General features: G+C 33.9%; 1 protein-coding gene across 1 annotated transcript in view; it reads right to left on the reverse strand.

Annotated features, from left to right (window-relative positions):
* Nucleotides 1-22,350, reverse strand: part of LOC117344145 (tyrosine-protein phosphatase non-receptor type 4-like) — a 67,376-nt gene that overhangs the window by 36,637 nt on the left and 8,389 nt on the right. The window contains exon 2 of the mRNA XM_033906796.1: nucleotides 9,621-9,783. Within this exon, the coding sequence (XP_033762687.1) occupies nucleotides 9,621-9,783 (163 nt within the window). The remainder of the gene's footprint in view (nucleotides 1-9,620; nucleotides 9,784-22,350) is intronic.

Here is a 22,350-nt window from a genome sequence, read left to right on the forward strand (position 1 = left end):
ACAATTCAGGATGTAGACAAGGTAGTGACCCCTTCCTGTCAAACTTTCAGAAGAGCCGGTCTAAATTTAAGGATGAGTCATGATCAATTTCCTGGATAAAACACCTTAAAGTTATAAATGGCATCATGCTAGGACAGGGTGACATAATACCTACTTCAAGTTTACAATTACAAATCAATATCCAACTCACAACTACATACGAGATAAAAGTATTTAATCTGTATGAAAACTGCCATATCATACAACACATGCATATTTATCAGTTCAAATGTTGGGTAGGGTTATATAAATTCCTTAGTATACTTTTCACAGAAAAAATAACATTAAAGTAAAATCAATAATTGTGTGATAGACGTTTATATTTGGCAAGAAGGTACAGACATGAACAGATTGAAAATTTAATTCATATTTATGTTAATTGAACCTCTCAACATTTTTGTGTAGGTGTAATCGACTTGTTTGCACAGTTTTATTTTTCACTGGTTGCGATAATACCATCAATCTATTACAAATTGAATTCCTGTGACGTCAAGTTTATATCATATTTCATTTGATTTCAAAAACTTTGCCAAATTGTTATAAAAAAAAGATGTCTTGTTGACATGGTTACAAATACTACCTAGCAACGACTTATCTGTCCTGTATCCTGATACTACCTAGCAACGACTTATCTGTCCTCTATCCTGATACTACCTAGCAACGACTTATCTGTCCTCTATCCTGATACTACCTACCAACGACTTATCTGTCCTCTATCCTGATACTACCTACCAACGACTTATCTGTCCTCTATCCTGATACTACCTAGCAACGACTTATCTGTCCTCTATCCTGATACTACCTACCAACGACTTATCTGTCCTCTAACCTGATACTACCTACCTACGACTTATCTGTCCTCTATCCTAATACTACCTAGCAACGACTTATCTGTCCTCTATCCTAATACTACCTACCAACGACTTATTTGTCCTCTATCCTGATACTACCTACCAACGACTTATCTGTCCTCTATCCTGATACTACCTACCAACGACTTATCTGTCCTCTATCCTGATACTACCTACCAACGACTTATCTGTCCTCTATCCTGATACTACCTACCAACGACTTATCTGTCCTCTATCCTGATACTACCTACCAACGACTTATCTGTCCTCTATCCTGATACTACCTACCAACGACTTATCTGTCCTCTATCCTGATACTACCTACCAACGACTTATCTGTCCTCTATCCTGATACTACCTACCAACGACATATCTGTCCTCTATCCTGATACTACCTACCAACGACTTATCTGTCCTCTATCCTGATACTACCTACCAACGACTTATCTGTCCTCTATCGTGATACTACCTAGCAACGACTTATCTGTCCTCTATCCTGATACTACCTACCAACGACTTATCTGTCCTCTATCCTGCCTATTTCAATTCAGCATTAGAAGATCAATATTGTAAACTGATTTTTTTAACAGTAATAATTTCAAATCCACTTGGAACTGCATAATTTAAGATTGATTAATATGAAGGAGGATCTCTATCCATTTGAACAAGGGCCATAACTCTTTAAAATACAATGCAGAAATTTTTGAGAGTTATCTTTTCTTTGCAATGTGAAATTGGTTTACTGCTGGAGTTACACCACACATGTTTCAAAATATGTCTTGAAAGATACTTACACTGAATTTAAGCAGTCTGATGCCCTGTAGAACGACAGATCAGAGTTTTGGCAAGAAATACATTCTGTCAAGGTCATGCAAAATCAAATTGCTTATACATTCACTTACCAGCATTTTAAGTGTAATTTAACAAGTTTAGTGTACATCTATACCATTGGTGTGAGAATCTGTGTATACATACTTTATATATATATATATATATATATACCATAGTGAATTGATCAAATTTGTAATTTAAAACTTAATTTAAAACTTCAATTTGATTGAATATTTTCCGACCTGTCAATTCTCTTGGAATAATAATCAGACATAACTCTGAATCATCAAACTTATTCATCACTACAATACATACAAAATTTTCCATCTGTGAAGGTCATATGGGTTCAGATATTTTTAAACAATACAAACTGAAAAACTTTGTGGTAGATTTGGTATCCACCAAAAAAATAGAGTGAAAGCAACATATCCTTGAAGTATGTGCATTTAAAATCCTATTTCTTATACCAGAAGAACAAAATAATGACATTGTCATAACCTGTCTAATTTAGCTGATGGTCTGATTAGAGGGGTTTCTAACCTGTCTAATTTTGGCAGTGGACCAGGAGAGCTATATAGTGAAAAAAAAAATTCATATATCAGAAGAACAAAATAATAATATTGTGATAACCTGTCTAATTTAGCTGATGGTCAGATTAGAGGGGTTTCTAACCTGTCTAATATAGGCAATGGTCAGATTAGAGGGGTTTCTAACCTGTCTAATTTTGGCAGTGGACCAGGAGAGCTATATAGTGAAAAAAAAAATTCATATATCAGAAGAACAAAATAATAATATTGTGATAACCTGTCTAATTTAGCTGATGGTCAGATTAGAGGGGTTTCTAAACTGTCTAATATAGGCAATGGTCAGATTAGAGGGGTTTCTAACCTGTCTAATATAGGCAATGGTCAGATTAGAGGGGTTTCTAACCTGTCTAATATAGGCAATGGTCAGATTAGAGGGGTTTCTAACCTGTCTAATATAGGCAATGGTCAGATTAGAGGGGTTTCTAACCTGTCTAATTTAGCTGATGGTCAGATTAGAGGGGTTTCTAACCTGTCTAATATAGGCAATGGTCAGATTAGAGGGGTTTCTATGAATCAACTGCTACAATACTTGTGACTATCAAGAGGACAATTTAGGGTCTCAATCAGGAAGAGGACAGATGGGTTTGGACGAGAGAAAATCTTCCATTCTATCCGTACATTTTACCTGCCCTATAAATAATCTACAAATCTCCGAATTACGGCTACAGACTAAACTTACATACAAGTACACTGTTACACAATAACCACTAAAAAATCTGCATTGATTTTCTTTTTATCCGGTATTTATACCTTTCAGCTGTCGGAGATAATAAATATTGATTTGGCGGTCTCCCTCTCCACATCCATGGCAATGAGTCATAGCCGACTCTAGTACATACCCCAAACATACAACACATATAACTACCTGCCAGTCGTTAATTAAACCTTGTACAGGGATCAATACTTGGTGCCAAACAACGTAAAAATACAACAGTAAAGCTCTGAAAGGTTTAACATTAAAGAAACAACGATAAACCTCAAATATAGATATGACAAAATGCTAACAAAGATTTACCTCCACTGAAAAATAACAGTAAACTTTGATTATAGAAACAGTTTGATTCTAACAAAGGTTTAACTCTACAGAGAAACAACAGATTCTAACAAAGGTTTAACTCTACAGAGAAACAACAGATTCTAACAAAGGTTTAACTCTACAGAGAAACAACAGATTCTAACAAAGGTTTAGCTCTACAGAGGAGAAACAACAGATTCTAACAAAGGTTTAACTCTACAGAGAAACAACAGATTCTAACAAAGGTTTAGCTCTACAGAGAAACAACAGATTCTAACAAAGGTTTAACTCTACAGAGAAACAACAGATTCTAACAAAGGTTTAACTCTACAGAGAAACAACAGATTCTAACAAAGGTTAAACTCTACAGAGAAGCAACAGTAAACCTCAAACATAGAAAAAGTTAGATTCTAACAAAGGTTTAACTTTACAGAGAAACAACAGTAAACCTCAAACATAGAAACAGATTCTCACAAAGGTTTAACTCTACAGAGAAACAACAGATTCTAACATTAAGGTTTAACTCTACAGAGAAACAACGGTAAACCTCAAACATAGAAAAAGTTAAATTCTAACAAAGGTTTAACTCTACAGAGAAACAACGGTAAACCTCGGACATGGAAACAGTTAAATTCTAACAAAGGTTTAACTCTACAGAGAAACAATGGTAAACCTCGGACATGGAAACAGTTAAATTCTAACAAATGTCTACTCTACAGAGAAACAACGGTATAACTCTAGCACAGATAAACAGTGGTAAAACCAGGAACAAACGTAAAACAACAGAGAAACAACAAAGTCAGAGACAAATTAAGAAAAACAATTACAGTAGAACTCCAAACAAATGTTAAAACTACCTCATATGATATAAAAATAATAAAAGAAACGTTCTGTTGTGGCTTATATCTTTACCCACTCTGAAATGTAGGTAACAACTCGGTCCACTTTTACAAGACTTACACAGTTACCTCCCCTCCCCTGTTACTGATTTTTTTGTTATACATGATTTTAATAATACATTAATTGCTGAATACACTCCAGATGCAGGAAAAAAAAGGTTAAATTTTCTACCTTGGACAAAAAAAAATTTGTTACAAGAAAATCTCCAAGATTTTTAAAGTTTGAAAATACTGTTTTCAATACAATTTAATTTTGTGCATTTGTTTCAAATCTATAAACTTCCTTGATATCTATGTATGCCTAATATAAAATGTGAGATATTGATCTGACAGGTTTATCCGTTGTGTTTCTCTATCTCCTACTTATCAAACACCCACAATCATTTTTCCAGCAATAGTTACCTCCTCTTTGATAGTACCTTTCAGAATACTTCCGTCTACATGCCTATCAGCTGGTATGTAATGCCACTCAGCTGGTATGTAATGCCTATGTCGTTGGCCAATAATCAATGGAACAAGACCAAATTATTAATCTCCCTTGAATAAAACTTAATTACCGTACAAAGAAAATTAGCTTAGCAAATTGTTATTAACTTTTATGAAAGTAATTTGTTTATACATTCAGCTACTATTGGCTCATTCCTCTTCCTTTCATTCTGATCAAATATATTTCTTACATAAATCATGAAGCACTGCAGTTAATACAATATTCAATTTCTATTATGAAGTTTGAATGTTAAGCATTAATTACAATATGGACACTACCTATACAGTATATGGTTTGAATCTGAAAGAACTTTTGCATCCTTGAAGGATCTATCTTAAGTGTAACATTCCAAGGAAAACTCCCACAAGCTTGAATTCAAATTTTCAATCCATTATATTGACAAACTTGACAAACACGGAATAAAGAACCTTAATTCTGCCATAACTGCATTTTTGGATAAACTGTCTTTAATTTCACAAACGTTTGTTTCCTAACAAGGGACCAAATCATAATGGAGCGAAAGTGAAATCCATTTCACACCCACGTCCCTCCGAGATATTACAAGAAGAATCTGAACAAGAGAGTGCCGTGATTTGCTATAAAAGTCCTCCTGCCATTACAAGCAGCCATAGTGTGTCTGACTAGTCCCCAGGGCGTCTGTATTCATTTAGTATATATATGTAAACCATTTCTTAGCTTTCCGGCCTACGGCTACTCCCTTGTGAAGAAACTATTGATTCTGATATATATTTCTTAACGGAAAACTGTCAAAGCATTCCACTTTCTTGGATTAATCTATAGTAAAGCCAAACACATGAATTTTTCGCCTTGTCTCACATTTTTTGCCTACTGAACGAAAGGGTTATTCAAAATCGAGAACACTATCATGTATACTGTCTTTACTGTTGAGTAAATATATCTGTATATGTATATATTTAGTCTTCATATTTATCTTTCAACATATTAGTGATGTTTCATATTTTACTGATATTTTCTTCATTTACTAATAAAATTTATATGATTTAAAGTCTTCATCTCAGCTTCCATTTTGGACAGTGGAAAAAGAAAATGAAATTCCACAATTGGAATTTTTCATTTGAAAAATTAAAAATAAATAAATAAATAATAAAAAAATAAAAATTACACATATTCAAAACTGTATATAAGGGTATTGTATTCTCATTAAATTTTACTTTAAAACAATATTTTATTTCTCATTAAGGATCCCACATTTTTTGGACTTTTTTCATCATTCGTAACAGTAATGCTATATTGATATATTCAGTACCCTGTGACAAGAAATTCTGGCCAGACAAATCCTATTGATTATATATCTGCAGGATATTTAGAGACATAAATATTGTCGCCTTCCTAATGAGGTTTCATAGAGACAGTTTGATGGGAAATAAATCACTATATCCAATGTAGCCAAAAATAAGCCTTCAATCCTGAAGAGGATTGACAAGGGAGATAACTGCTGAATTTTCCATTCCCTTTTGTGAGCCTGCATTAAAACAGGCCATAAATAGCATGATTAGGTTTACATTATTCAGAAAAATTAAGAGTGAAACTAGTTCTAAAATGATGAATTGTGTTTGTGATAAAGCAGCTTATATGCACAACAAGATGCAAAATTATATACAGCATTTTTGTGAGTAAGCCAATTTGATTTACAATTTTTAATTTTCTTGAAGATAAGATTATTATTCACTAAAACAGCACAGATTTTTCAATTTTCAAGGGGGACAGTATTGATGTGACTTTCGACCGTTTAAAGTTCTCATTTGAAAAGATAACTGAGCAAATGATCAGAAAAATGAAATATTTTTCCATCTTCGATATGGATGAACTTCTGCAGTAACTATGGTAACAAGTCTAGCTAGCAATTGTACTGATACATTCCCCTGATTATTGTTCTCATTTGCACATCAGACAATGGACCCAACATATCATGACCAATTACCATTATGTCTTCTCTGAGAGAAAGTCATTAAAGACGCTGGCTAAACAACTTGAGTATGACTGTTTTATTTTAGAAGGAAGCTTCCGCGATATTGGTATTCTAAGACTTCCAACCAGATCATTTGCTGGCAGAAATCCCGAGATGAAATTCTCCGAACGGAGCCAGTAAACAAGTCATCAGTGGATGAGGTTGGGTTGATAAAAAGGAAGGTGTAATTACCATCAAACTCCAATGTTTTAACCTCATCTATTTTACGATCTGAATGAAGGAGAAAACACAGTGCTATGAGGATAATGAGAGGTCAGTCAAACAAACCAAATTACCCAGAATTTCCGTCACTGGTACGAAGAAACAGGAATCATGTATGGTGGGTCCTAAACACAGAATGTCAGCTTCTACACTAAAGTCAACTTCAGAATGTCAGCTTCTATACTAAAGTCAATTACAGAATGTCAGCTTTTAAACTAAAGTCAGCTACAGAATGTCAACTTCTACACTAAAGTCAACTACAGAATGTCAACTTCTACACCAAAGTCAACTACAGAATGTCAACTTCTACACCAAAGTCAACTACAGAATGTCAGCTTCTATACTAAAGTCAACTACAGAATGTCAGCTTCTACACCAAAGTCAACTACAGAATGTCAGCTTCTACACCAAGTCAACTACAGAATGTCAACTTCTATACTAAAGTCAACTACAGAATGTCAACTTCTACACCAAAGTCAACTACAGAATGTCAACTTCTACACCAAAGTCAACTACAGAATGTCAACTTCTACACCAAAGTCAACTACAGAATGTCAGCTTCTATACTAAAGTCAACTACAGAATGTCAGCTTCTACAACAAAGTCAACTACAGAATGTCAACTTCTACACCAAACTCAACTACAGAATGTCAGCTTCTACACTAAAGTCAACTACAGAATGTCAGCTTCTATACTAAAGTCAACTTCAGAATGTCAGCTTCTACAACAAAGTCAACTACAGAATGTCATCTTCTATACTAAAGTCAACTACAGAATGTCAACTTCTACACCAAAGTCAACTACAGAATGTCAACTTCTATACTAAAGTCAACTACAGAATGTCAACTTCTATACTAAAGTCAACTACAGAATGTCAACTTCTACACTAAAGTCAACTACAGAATGTCAACTTCTACACCAAAGTCAACTACAGAATGTCAGCTTCTACACCAAAGTCAACTACAGAATGTCAACTTCTATACTAAAGTCAACTACAGAATGTGAGCTTCTACACCAAAGTCAACTACAGAATGTCAGCTTCTACACCAAAGTCAACTACAGAATGTCAGCTTCTACACTAAAGTCAACTACAGAATGTCAACTTCTATACTAAAGTCAACTACAGAATGTCAACTTCTATACTAAAGTCAACTACAGAATGTCAACTTCTACACCAAAGTCAACTACAGAATGTCAACTTCTACACCAAAGTCAACTACAGAATGTCAACTTCTACACCAAAGTCAACTACAGAATGTCAGCTTCTATACTAAAGTCAACTACAGAATGTCAGCTTCTACAACAAAGTCAACTACAGAATGTCAACTTCTACACCAAACTCAACTACAGAATGTCAGCTTCTACACTAAAGTCAACTACAGAATGTCAGCTTCTATACTAAAGTCAACTTCAGAATGTCAGCTTCTACAACAAAGTCAACTACAGAATGTCATCTTCTATACTAAAGTCAACTACAGAATGTCAACTTCTACACCAAAGTCAACTACAGAATGTCAACTTCTATACTAAAGTCAACTACAGAATGTCAACTTCTATACTAAAGTCAACTACAGAATGTCAACTTCTACACTAAAGTCAACTACAGAATGTCAACTTCTACACCAAAGTCAACTTTAGAATGTCAGCTTCTACACCCAAAGTCAACTACAGAATGTCAGCTTTTAAAGTAAAGTCAACCAAAGAGTAGGCATTCTTTATAGAACATACCAGCATTACTCCATATTTTGATTATCTATAGAGTATAACAGCATTATTCCATATTTTGATTCATCTTTAACATCTCTTGCAGACTTATAATCTTGGTGAAGTTATGATTCCAGTTATGGGCAATTGGTCATTATACTAATTAGCACACTTCAATGACACCTGTGTATAAAGGATACTTGTTTTGAAACAGAAATTTCTACATAGGACACCTGTGTATAAAGACTATTTGTCTATAAATACATCTGTATATAAATGACACTTGTGTATAAAAACCATTTGTCTATAAATACATCTTGTATATAAATGACACTTGTGTATAAAGACCATTTGTCTATAAATACATCTTGTATATAAATGACACTTGTATATAAATGACACTCGTGTATAAAGACCATTTGTCTATAAATGACACTCGTGTATAACAACTCTTTGGTAAATATAAAAGTATGTGCACATATGACAATTGATACTTCATAAATGACCTACAAATGACATTGGACATCTGTATAACAGTCAATTATATAAAGGACACCTGTGTAAAATGGACATCTCTATATAAGGACATTGGACATCTGTATAACAGTCAATTATATAGTGGACACCTGTGTAAAATGGACACCTGTATATAAGGACATTGGACATCTGTATAACAGTCAATTATATATAGGACACCTGTGTAAAATGGACATCTCTATATAAGGACATTGGACATCTGTATATATAACATACAATTATATAAAGTGGACACCTGTGTAAAATGGACATTCCTATATAAAGGATACCTTAACAAGCAACACCTGTGTATACAGAACACCTGTATACAACTGATGTAAGTGTAACAGACACTTCTGTATAAGGACACTTGTACATAAGGGACAAAAAGATGATAAATGACACCATAACCTCGTATAGTGAAATATCTCACTGATTTGTACTCGGTACAAAGATTGACAAAAAAAAATTGTACTCACCAAGTAATCATTGTACGCAGGAAGCTGGTTGTCGGGATCCGTATGATTAGGAATATCTTTGATTTGGTTGTCTCCCCCCACAGACGGGAAGTTGACGTTTTTTGTAGGGATGGGTTGAGGATATGTATCTTTATTTGCATTGTGAGTAAGGAAACCACCATCGCTGTAAGAACAAAAAATACATTTTTATAAAAATACTGACAATTTCTATACATTAACATTCCTTAGAGCAACACCTAACATTAATGTAATACTGTATACATATATAATATTGTAGTCTCCAAGCATTTTAATGCATTAATTTACTGAAATAAAACATCTCCAAAATCATTTATATAGATACAACACATTATAAAGTGTATCACACAAACTTTTGAAAATATAAAAATGTGTTATAATCATATTACAACGACCTCTGTGGGATGTTGACCTCTGTGATGAACTTCTTCCATGCTGATAACAGGGGAGATAATTCATCCCATATTCAGGAGTAAGTGACCATAGTTTTCTTATTGTCTATACTGTTAGGGATTTAGCTTGATAAAGAACAATAGTTTACCCAATGTGAAAGTCACCATGACACATCATTTTAATAGAATATTAACTCTTTCCGTACTTTGTGTTCTTTCCGGATTCCGTACCGGAAGTAGTTATTAGGCTCGCCCCCGGAAGTTTAAACAAAATGGCAGACTACATGTGCATTTTTGGTGTGTTGTTATTTTCATATAGAAACAGAAAGGTTAGTGTAATCTTTGTACATGATTAAGAAATATTTAACAAAATAAGATCTAGATCAGAATGTCTCACTCTGAAACGTCCTAGACTCTGATATCTAAAATGCAAATGTAGCAAGCCGCCATATTGTTTACATTAAGAACATAATGAGAAAATATCAACTATGACTATGACCGAAAAAACACGTAAAACAAACGAAATAAAAATTTATTTATCAACCAAAGTGTTTGTTTCAAAAGCTTTGAACACATTTTATATAGCATTGCATTTGGTAATTTTATTTATCAGTTGATGCTGTCAACAAATCAAACTTTAATAACGTCAACTTAGTCTGTCGACTATAGTCGACAGCGGGGAAGACAGAGCTGGAAATCATGTCGACTATAGTCGACAACGGGAAGAGGGAGCACATTTTTATGTCGACTATAGTCGACAACGGTACTGAAAGAGTTAAAAAGCATTTACAGGTTTTTATGTTGTTGGTTTTTTTATGACGAAATTTGTAGCGAAATCCCAGGTTCACATGAAAACATTAATTCACAAAAGTTTGGCACCTGGACATTTTTTGAAAAATTCTTGACCTCCACTTGGGTGGAAACTGGGATAAATATAGGGTGTAGTGACCTTTCAGATATTGTTGTAATACACTTTAAAAATGAATTCATACATATTTTATGAATCTATGTAATAATGCACAACAAACATGAAGCATAACCCTATGTTATAATACAGATTCAGACTGACTAAAAGGACAAACACTTGATGTCATGCCAATGAAAATAATTATGTCAACATATTTAAAGAAATTTCACAAAAGCAATACATTTGAGGAGGAGTTAATTTACTCTTAAAGCAACTGAAAACACCCTAACTATATTTTATCTCATAGTACACCTGAATGTGTTAGGTTCCTGATGGAAAAGCAATGGAAAGCAGATTAAAACATTACAGTGTTAAAAGGCTGAGGACATTACCCATCAGTTTCGGATTGTTGACATCGCATGCAACGCAAAATCTGTATGATGTTTACACGCGGCACAGCATCAAGGTACTGACCAATCAGATGAAGGTATCGTTTATCCATGACAACACAAAAATTACACAGGTCTACAAATTTTGAATTCACCGCATATATCAAAAGTATTCCAAACACTGAAAAACGGTGAAACATGAAGTTAACAGCTTGTTCCACAAATTCAAGTCACATGATTCCCAAGGAAATATGATGTGAGCAGCAAAATCCTGTCTCCATGGTAACAATAAATGAGGCATATGTTGTATCCAAATTTATCTAAACTTCCACTAGTGTGTACATTCTATTACCATGATTACTATATGACACACCATGATCTGTTAATCAATCCCAACAAAATATGAAAAATTGCTGATCCAAAATCAGCCTCGGTCATCATAAAGAACGTAAATGTCACTGACATTATCCTCACTCTCTGTTTTCAGTTCTAGGAACACAAATTTAACATTATCCTCACTCTCTGTTTTCAGTTCTAGGAACACAAATTTAACATATTTTTTCTGAAGTGAGTATGCAATCCTTTTACCCAGGATACATATCAAGCATACAGTAGCAAAACTAATCCTGAAGATTTGATATTGTTACGTTGATATCACAATCCAATGAAAAGCAAGAACAAATTGGAATAAATCGGCAATGCGATCTCTTAATCAATATAACCTCCTCGGCATTCCACCTCACTGCTCCCAGTGTTAATTTTCAAATTGTCTTTCTTCCAATTTAGCAACAGGAAGTTTTTTTTGACTGAATTTTAAATCTATCAATATTCCAACAGACTAGTACAAATTGTTTTTTCTGTTCCAGTACTCTCCTTATAGAATCAAAATGGCTTTAAATCCAGGAGAAGGAACAAAATACCCACAGAATTGTCTTCAATCTTCATAATGTCACAGTTTTTTTTGATAAAAATATTTCAATGAAGATCCATGTCAAACAGCTATTGCACATCTGATATGCTTTGCTATGAATGGAAACCTGACTGTATCATTGGACTATGATAATGAATATCAGGACTAGAGGAAGCCGCTACATATGACATCATTCTCCTACTGCTAGCTCTGCAAACATCTCGACTGCCCTTCACCAGTTACGATAGAGAGACTCCTATATATCTTGTCCCTCAGCCTACGAGTATGTCAAGCCCTCATAACTCGTTCACCACTGTAGTCATTATCTGTCTTTCACAACTTCTTTAGACCCCTGTTATGCTAACTGTTTATTTCAATGACATAGAAACGAAGGTTTACACATCATGACTCAATAAATGTGACCTATGGAGGCCGCTGGTTCATCAAACATGCATCCTGAATCTTGAATGATCTAGAGTTGATCCTATACACAGGGAAAAAACAACAGTTTTACAGAGGAATGCATTAGTTAAATGGTAAGCATGTTGATCAATACTGTTGTTGTAGGAGGCAGAGTAGATATCGTGGAGACAGATCACAGTGGGTACTGTAGTGTATAGTGAAATGGACCAACCCAGTACAGTAATGGCGCCAATACTACACACTCCAGAGGCTGCCTCCATCACTAATCCTCTAGGGTGTTCGTAATTTCAATAAACCTTGATTAATTAACCCCGTGGTATTACTCTCGGCTACCCTCTGTACTAACGACCTGTGGCATAAGTGTACCGTTTATTTGTTAATCATTATCATCAGTAATATTAACCAACAAACCAGCTTCATTGTTTTATCAATATTGACAAAAAATCCAATTTATCTCATACATATATGTATCATTACAAAACATTGCCTGACCTATGGTATAACATACGCCGCCAACTCTGACGTGAGTCGAGAGAAGCTGTTCAATCAAGAAATAACTAAATAACACCTACAGAAAATGAATCATCTTGCGTAATGGAAAGTTAATAAATTTGAAATTGAATATAGCACCTGGAATCGTATCACCAATCCCCAAATTATTGCTATTTATGTTTTGTGGTGAGGGAAGAAATAGGATTGGCCTTAACAATCAATCTTATCTTCAGAGGCAAAACATATGTGAAGTGCTTTGATGTAAGGAAACCTGTATTTTGTCCATGGTAGATCAGAGTTTGACAGATTGAAAGCTTACAAAACCTACCAGTGAACAGGAAGCCTATCCCCCTGCCCCAGTCAGTAATTATCTCCTGTTTAGGTTTCGACTTCAGGTCATCCCTCCCTTCCAATCCCAAGGATAATATACATACATATTCAATAACACATATGGTACCTTAATTCATATCTAAACAATATCAAATACAAAATTCTTATTACAAAATATTTATTATTTACCTATTTATTTTTATAACCTTCTTTTCACAATATTTTTTTTATTATTAATTTCTCTCATTACTCACTCCAACAACATCCAACAGGACGTCATTGTACAGATATAGAAACACTTTACATGATAACCATGTCCAGATTTTTCTAATCAAACATATGGAAACTCTTACCAGGTGAATATTGATACAATTTCTCCGCTAACTTGCTCATTAGACAATCCCCCAGGTGTTCCAGTACAGGTAAATAGCTATCCCTATAGTAATGTATCGATTCCTCATCAGACTAACAGTTACCATTAAATAGGAACCTTATAACCAGCTTTATGTCAACATTTACGTCTTTTACAACTGTTGATCAATATCACCCATCATAACATACAAATTCAAAAGATTACAATTCTAATATTCATATCAGTTTAATAAACAAAAACAATATTTCCTACATTAGTTTCATGTTATCACAACATAAGTGTTTTTATAAATATGTCTGCTATATTTCCTCGTTTCACATATATGTTTACCATTGATTAACTGTTGTAATGATGCCTAAGGGGAGGTAACTCCCACTGCAGGTCAATACCATTAATATAGACATTTAAGGGGAGACAACTCCCACATACAAATATGACTACTATTACACAGTAATGGAGGAATGGGACAACCCTGTAGACAGTGTCATTGACCACCTTTAACTACACATATATGCTACACTTGTGGAAAACAATAAAAACATTCTTTAGAGTAATGAGGTCGGGCAGAGCTAGTAAATAAACAGATGTAAAATGAAATGTTGATACCTTCAAATATAACAATCATAAATAGCTTCTCTGATTAGTAGACTTAATACTGGATTCCTTATGTAGTCAGCAGTTTCTCTGTTCTCTCCAATAACATCAAAATGAAGTAATTACTTCATCTTTATTTTTGCATTTTCATTTCTGTATATAATTACATCAAACCTTTAAGATACAGACACTACTTAGACACAGATTGCTAATAGTCATGGACAACTTTGTCACCACATGACATTTTTAATTAAGATAAAACAAGTTTATATAAAAAGATTCACAGGAAACATTACCTGGCCTTGAAAATTAAACACCAAAACATCAAACAGTTAGTTAAGGGGTTTGAGTAGTCCGGATTAAATTCTGATATTGGATTCTACTAAAAACTTTAACTTTACATTGTTAAGTAGTTCTTGTCAACAAAACCTGAAAAAAAAATAACACCAGAAGTTTCTGTACAAATATCTTTAGAATGTTAACAAAAGACATTTAAATTTCAACAAATATTTGAAGTGTTTCTTACATTTTGAATGTTATGATGCGCAATAAAAGTGAGAGCCACCAGCACAGAGGCCACTATACAAGTTGAGAACCATCAGCACAGAGGGCATAATACAAGTTGAGAACCATCAGCACAGAGGGCACAATACAAGTTGAGAACCATCAGCACAGAGGGCACAATACAAGTTGAGAGCCATTAGCACAGAGGGCACTATACATGTTGAGAACCACCAGCACTGAGGGCACATACAAGTTGAGAACCATCAGCACAGAGGGCACATACAAGTTGAGAACCATCAGCACTGAGGGCACATACAAGTTGAGAACCACCAGCACTGAGGGCACATACAAGTTGAGAACCATCAGCACAGAGGGCACAATACAAGTTGAGAGCCATTAGCACAGAGGGCACTATACATGTTGAGAACCACCAGCACTGAGGGCACATACAAGTTGAGAACCACCAGCACTGAGGGCACATACAAGTCAAGAACCACCAGCACTGAGGGCACTATACAAGTTGAGAACCATCAGCACAAAGGGCACATACAAGTCAAGAACCACCAGCACTGAGGGTACTATACAAGTTGAGAGCCATCAGCACAAAGGGCACATACAAGTCAAGAACCACCAGCACTGAGGGCACTATACAAGTTGAGAGAGTGCATACAAGTTGGATGCATATACAGCTTACAAGTAAATATCACAAATGGCCATTCAAAATTCTGAGCCATCAGCATGGTAAATATGTGTCCATATTCAATTATTAGCAATCAATATGGAGCTCTCTTCAGCTATATCCAAATGTTTACTATCAAATATTTACAGAATTATCTAACTGAAGTAAAGGCCTTGACAATATGATCAGAAAAAATATGCCCTAGTGTATTCAATGTTCCCAGTCATTCTGAAATTGTTACAAGGAAACACCAATAATCTATAATTCTCTGTGTACATTCTGAACACATGGTGACACTGAAGTTTACAGGTAAATATTGGTCCAGGTACGAGTTATGTGAGGTGACGTTCGGCCTGAATTGGTAAAACCAAAATCAGGATTCATTTTATGGGAGATACAAGAGCAGTACCAACCTTTGTTTATATACCAGGGTGACCTATTAGGTAAACACACGTGTCTTTATACAGCAGGAACAGTTGATATATCTAATGTAAACACCATCACACAGTGACCTCAATACAAAAACTTTACCTCAATACAACCACAATTACATGGAATGGATCATATTTTTCGGTTCTGACAAAGAAATGAATGGCTCATATTGCCATTCCAATATAAATTCAAAACTCATTGCTTACAAATGTCTTGATTTTATTAATTTATCACCCTTCACAAGCGGAATTCAATTTTCTTTTTAAAATCTTATGAGGTCTTATTGGATTTGGATTAATTTCAAGGGTTGGCCATACAAAAAGAAAGCTTTTAAAAAGTGTGTATCATTGTTTATAGGTAAACAACATTATCACTACTCTCACACCTATAAGAAATAGTTATCAAATGAATTTGATCGAAACCAAGATATTGGAAGAACTGTGAAATATTTCATATCCAAATTACTCCTCTCCATTTCAGTGACAACTTAGTCATTATCACACACGTCCTGTGGCAATCTCACATGTATGTTACAGTTATTCCAAGTGCTCATGACAATCCACCACACAATACAGGTGACACAAACCACTATTATCATACATCATAAAGTCAGCCGACTTTTAAACTTCTGACAGGTCTTACAAATTGATTGTTATGAAATTAATTTTTGACGAGTTTGGCATTTTTATAAACCAACCATTACAAGATCAAGTTTTCAAGGATGGAGGATATATTTTATCAAACGTCCATGACATGAAAAACATGTGCCATACTGAAATGGCCCTTTCCAACCTGGCAATGAATATGACAAAGTTGACAAACAACTTCACACAAATTCAATACATCAAAATAGCAAATTGACAGGTTGTTGAGGAAAACATGTCATTGAATGCCTCAGAAAATTCTTTGTTGGATGTTCGATGATCACATGGAAGCTTTGATTATTATGAAATAAATCAATTCTGATCTGTATACCCGACTATTGACTTGAAAATCCTTCTATCATATTCGATGATAATTTCCCCGCACTTGAACACCACATTGTCATGAAATGCAACTGCTCATTTTAACATTTTCTAAATACAGGAAATCAGCACAAATCTAAAATAACATCCAGTTAGATTATATACTATTTTCTAACACTATGCATTAAATGAACTGTACCCATTCTCGTGTAAATACACACATTGTGCTGAAACTGAAATACATTTTTAGCCATAAATCTTATATGATATCTGGATGATTTTTTCAATAATTTGAAGGAATTTCAGAATGCCAAGTGAGATATTCATCTGATGCTAGGTGGAATTTCAGAATGCCAAGTGAGATATTCATCTGATGCTAGGTAGAATTTCAGAATGCCAAGTGAGATATTCATCTGATGCTAGGTTATCTTTTAAAACAATATTTCATGATTTAAAGAAGTTTAAAGGAAGTTGGGTTGAGTAGATTCCATGCTGTTTTCATGAATACTGGTCCAAGTATCTCTAGGTAGTAGGTAGAGCATATATTTGACAGTCTAGTCGTGACCCATTTATTCATACAACGATATCTCAGATCACTATGGCAGTATAAGTGATCAGAGTTGATATGAGAATAACAGATATCAAACAGAAATTAATTAAGTCACAACAGCAAAAATTCTTTTGATTCTGCATATAGTAATATCCAAATCATGACATGTCAAACGTATTTTTGTAATTTTCACTATATATCTGGTTATGGTGCTTAAGAGTTGGTGGAAGTTTGTAATTTTCACTACATATCTGGTAATGGTGCTTAAAAGTTGGTGGCAGTAACATCCAGGTTATACTAGGTTTAATGGTCGTATTATGATTTTAAATCTATTGGTATCAGATCAAACCTGCAGTTCATAGGTATATGAATCCAATAAATTTCAGTTTTTCATATCTGACAAGACAAATCCAAAATTTGCCATAAAATAAGAAGACGGCAAAGTAGACCTTTTAATGTAATACAAAATGAAGAATACGTTTAAAATCTTAATTTATGTTTATCCACAATATTTTCAGGACACCAGATCAAGTTCCAGATACATCCTATGTAGATACAGCTTTTCTACAGTACCTGCCAATAACCCTCCTTGTAGACAAAATCTAAAGGCCACATTTTATCACCGATTTCAGACTAATTAACAAGCAATAAACATTCTCTCAGTAACATTACACTCTGAAAAAGACAACTTCAAATACAATATTATCCCAACCTTTGTAGATCTACCTGTAGGGTTATAGGTAGATGACAGGTAGGTGTATATTGTACTCACATTGATCACATTTATAGGTAGTACTTGTATTAGATTTGACTTGTCAAGTTCCAATCCATTTTAGATCAAACTTTTTTTAAGTGTTGTCTACTAGGGGGGTATTATCCTCAATACCCGTGGTATTTTAATGATTTAAACTCTATACAATATGACGTCAAACAAATAATTTGTGGTAATGAATTTAAAAAATATTCTTTTGACCTTTCTGGAAGAATAACTAAAAGGCCTATTATGAATTGACAAAGGAAGTGCCCCATTTCTTTTTGACAAAATTTGCAATTTGTTTTTTTTTTCTGGACAATCCTTCTCTGGAACATATGCAATCACCTTCCAATATGTCTACGACTCTTATATGATTTGCATTTAATGTCATATATACAAAATTAACAATGGACAAATTGAAATTAACAATGGACAAATTGTAATTCAGTATTTTTTACCCCTACCATTCAGGAATTTTCCACTTTAGAAGCTTCACGAAGGACAGTTTCCCATAATGACTCATAGCTTATGCTTTTCATAAATGGTGGAAGTAACTGAGAAAGATTCTCTGGAGAAACTGTATTCAAAGTCTTAAGCATGTGGAAGGTTAAAAACCTTCCATCAGAGTGCCATAACACATCATATACTATAATTTGAAAATATTAAATGATTGGCTATAAGTTTAATATCAATCAACATAACACCAAAAAAGATCAGGCTCACTGTATATTTTTTCTGAGATAGGGTTGTTTTAACATCAACAGTATCTTAATTTGCTTCCCTTTAAAAGAGACTGACGAAATTCCTCAAAATAATTTTCAATTGTGGCTAACAACATGCAGGCTCATTAAAGTCGGACATTCTTTGACAGCAGGTTTGATAATCTTGCATGAAATGAAACTATAGTGTAAAAACAGTTCTAACCGAGATTGACATCTCAGATAAATCGTCAGTCCATATACTTACATTAGATACCTACAAAAAAGCATTTCTGTGTTCTAAATATACATATTAAAAGAAACGAAAAAATGTGATGTTTTTGCTATAAATAAACAAAACTAAAGTTATATTATGGATGCCTCCCAATAATTGAATGTTAATTACCTCACAGGGTCCTAAAGGCCAGATATATTTACATGAATGTACTGACCTTATGAAAGAGGAAGTCCTTGTCTGGCTTGAAGATTCGATCTAACAAACCTAAGCCCTACATTACATCAGTGTTACCATTGTCTACTTGATCCATTTAAGTCATAATGTGTTTATCACTTCTGGAGGATTAGACTTTGAAACTCAGGAAGTTATTTTTTACAGCCTTGATATACACCACTTGTTCATTCCTTTTTAAGGTAGATATCCTTATCAAATACTGATAGAGATCAACCCACTATTTTATCAGCATTAACAAAAGCTGTTCATTACTTTTTTTTCTTTTTTTTTTTCTCGTATAAAACAAAAAAGAGCTTTGGTCTGGAATGAAACTGAACCAGACCTTGCAGATTATTGATACATCAAAAAGTAAATAAAGAATAGATTTAAACACTTGTAAAACACCAGGATATCGTAATCTGTCTGCTTGGTGGCAGTAGACTGGCCATACGACAGGGTTCCATGGATTACTCAATATTTCTTAAATTGTAACAGATCATAAATAATTAAAATGTCCAATCTGAGGTTTTCTACTGTGGTTCTGATTGTGGCCGACTAGACAATATTCTGATTTATCAATAGGTAATCTGATCTTACAAGACCTGCACAAAGAAGTTGATAGACTTCAATATGTTATAAATTAGGTTAGAAAATATATGTGGGTTGTAGTTCCTGTATACCTGCAGGGCTGGAGACACAATACCTTTGGTGGTAATGAAGTACCCTTGAGATAGTTATCTACAGCTACAATCAGCCCAGTGCCTAATTAACATACTATATTAGTTACTTGTATAAAAAATACTTTCCCATTTCTATTATTTACAAATTGTTCATGATGTACGTAAAGGATGTGGTCTAATTAATGTTTTTAATGCAAGTCTATATGTGAATGTAAGTCTTTGTATACAGACTATTGTCTCCACCATCACAATAGACGTTTATATCACTCAGGGACAACAGTAATATTTTTATTATGTTTTGCTCCAGACCAACTTGAAGAGCTAATTAATTTCTGAAATAAATAGTCAACAGGGAATTATCTTATGAATGATATTTCTAACAGCACATGGAAGTATTTACTGAAAGGTATGATAATTGACAGGTATTTATTTTCAAGGCTCATTATATTCAAAACTCATAAAAGGATTTTAAATAAAGTTGAGCCATAATCGAGGATTTTCATTTACTTTATAATCAGCAGAAATTTGTATCAAGTCTGTTCATTGTAAGAAAGTCTCATTGTCCATTATCTCATTGTCCATTAGTTTCCTCCGACAACTCTGGGTTTCTACCACATTGCAGACCAACAGGACACTTCCATCCTGAGTATTTATTAATGTATGTTTCCAGGAAAGCAAGAGAGATTAAGTTATCTAACTGTTAATTGTTATAAAAAAATCCTTCCTTGATATAAGTTATCTAAATATTAATAGTTATGAAAAAAATTCTTCCTTAATATTATTTATCTAACTGTTAATTGTTATGATAAAATGTTCTTCCTTAATCAATATAAGTTATCTAACTGATAATTGTTATGAAAAATTTACTTTCTATTAGCTCGGAATTAAAACCAGTAAAGTTATTGGGGACAAAAATATACTAGAAACGGGATAAGACTAAACCACAGGACATACGACCTACAATATATCTACATGCACCCAAATACAAATGACACAATACCCATTATATTTTAATGATCAGTATTTTCACAGAGTTATTGAGTTTGACATATATATACCTGTTCTAGAACACAACAGGGATTCAGTGAAGCGGAACGGTTGCGGGGAGCATACATGTATAAAATATGTGTCGACTCTGTAGTCAATTGAAGTCTATTCTTCCCCGGTTATAGGAAATACAAAAGGAAATGGTAGATCTACTTAAACTTGATCCTGAGTTTATTTTACAGTTTTAACAGTGACACATACGAAATATTCCTATTTAAGGTATATTATCTCTAAATAATTGACTGCCTGACCATACATACCCTTGCATTAGATTTAATTAGAGGGACTCGCCTGACAGGAAGCCTGACAAGTATACCTTGTATACCTTGTCTGCAATAAGCCTACCCAATCTTTTGTAGTTAAGTAAAAAAAATGCTGACAAATGCTTTTTTGTTGTCTTGCAAGATGTGTTGAACTCCCACAACAAAGTTTTTATCAATGAAGATGTTCAAGATTATTTTCCTTAAAATTTGAACTGACAAATCATGAAATTTAAACATAATATAAGTTACCAATTAGAAAATATTAAATAGTTTATTCCCTAATAATCCTGCAGGTCAAGATTTGCTATATATACTAGGGTTAACATCGTGAGGAAGACAATTTTACGATATGCCTTAAGTAAATTATTAAGATTTGGCTTCTCACCATGGCAATAGCTGTAGTCTAAATTATACAGGTGGTTGGTTACTATAGTAACAGGAAATAATTGTCACCAGACAGGTAACTAGAATGACGACTCTAGAATGACGACTCACTTCATAATTGATCACATCTCTGACGAGGGTCGTCAATTATTGTCAACTTACATATATAACCTGGCATTTTCTTACTGCTAAAATTTAACTGAATTATATGTCTATATCTAACTTTCTATAGATTCATTGTTGGCTCACAAATTCATCCTGGAATGTTCAGTAATACAGAATTGTCTAATTTTTCCGTGCCATCCATCAGTTCTGCAAGAAATCTAGCACTCCTGTTTAATGATTTGTACAGAGGTTGATAAAGACTTTGAAACTGATGATTACCACCAAATAAGGCCGTGAGTTAATTACACAAGATGGATATAACCAGCCTGGGTACAAAGAGATCTCCACACCACCCATGTTAATCAACATCCAATTATCCTTTGTAAGAAG

Source organism: Pecten maximus, chromosome 15 (assembly GCF_902652985.1).
Source record: "Pecten maximus chromosome 15, xPecMax1.1, whole genome shotgun sequence".
In the NCBI taxonomy this organism is placed as follows: Eukaryota; Metazoa; Mollusca; class Bivalvia; order Pectinida; family Pectinidae; genus Pecten; species Pecten maximus.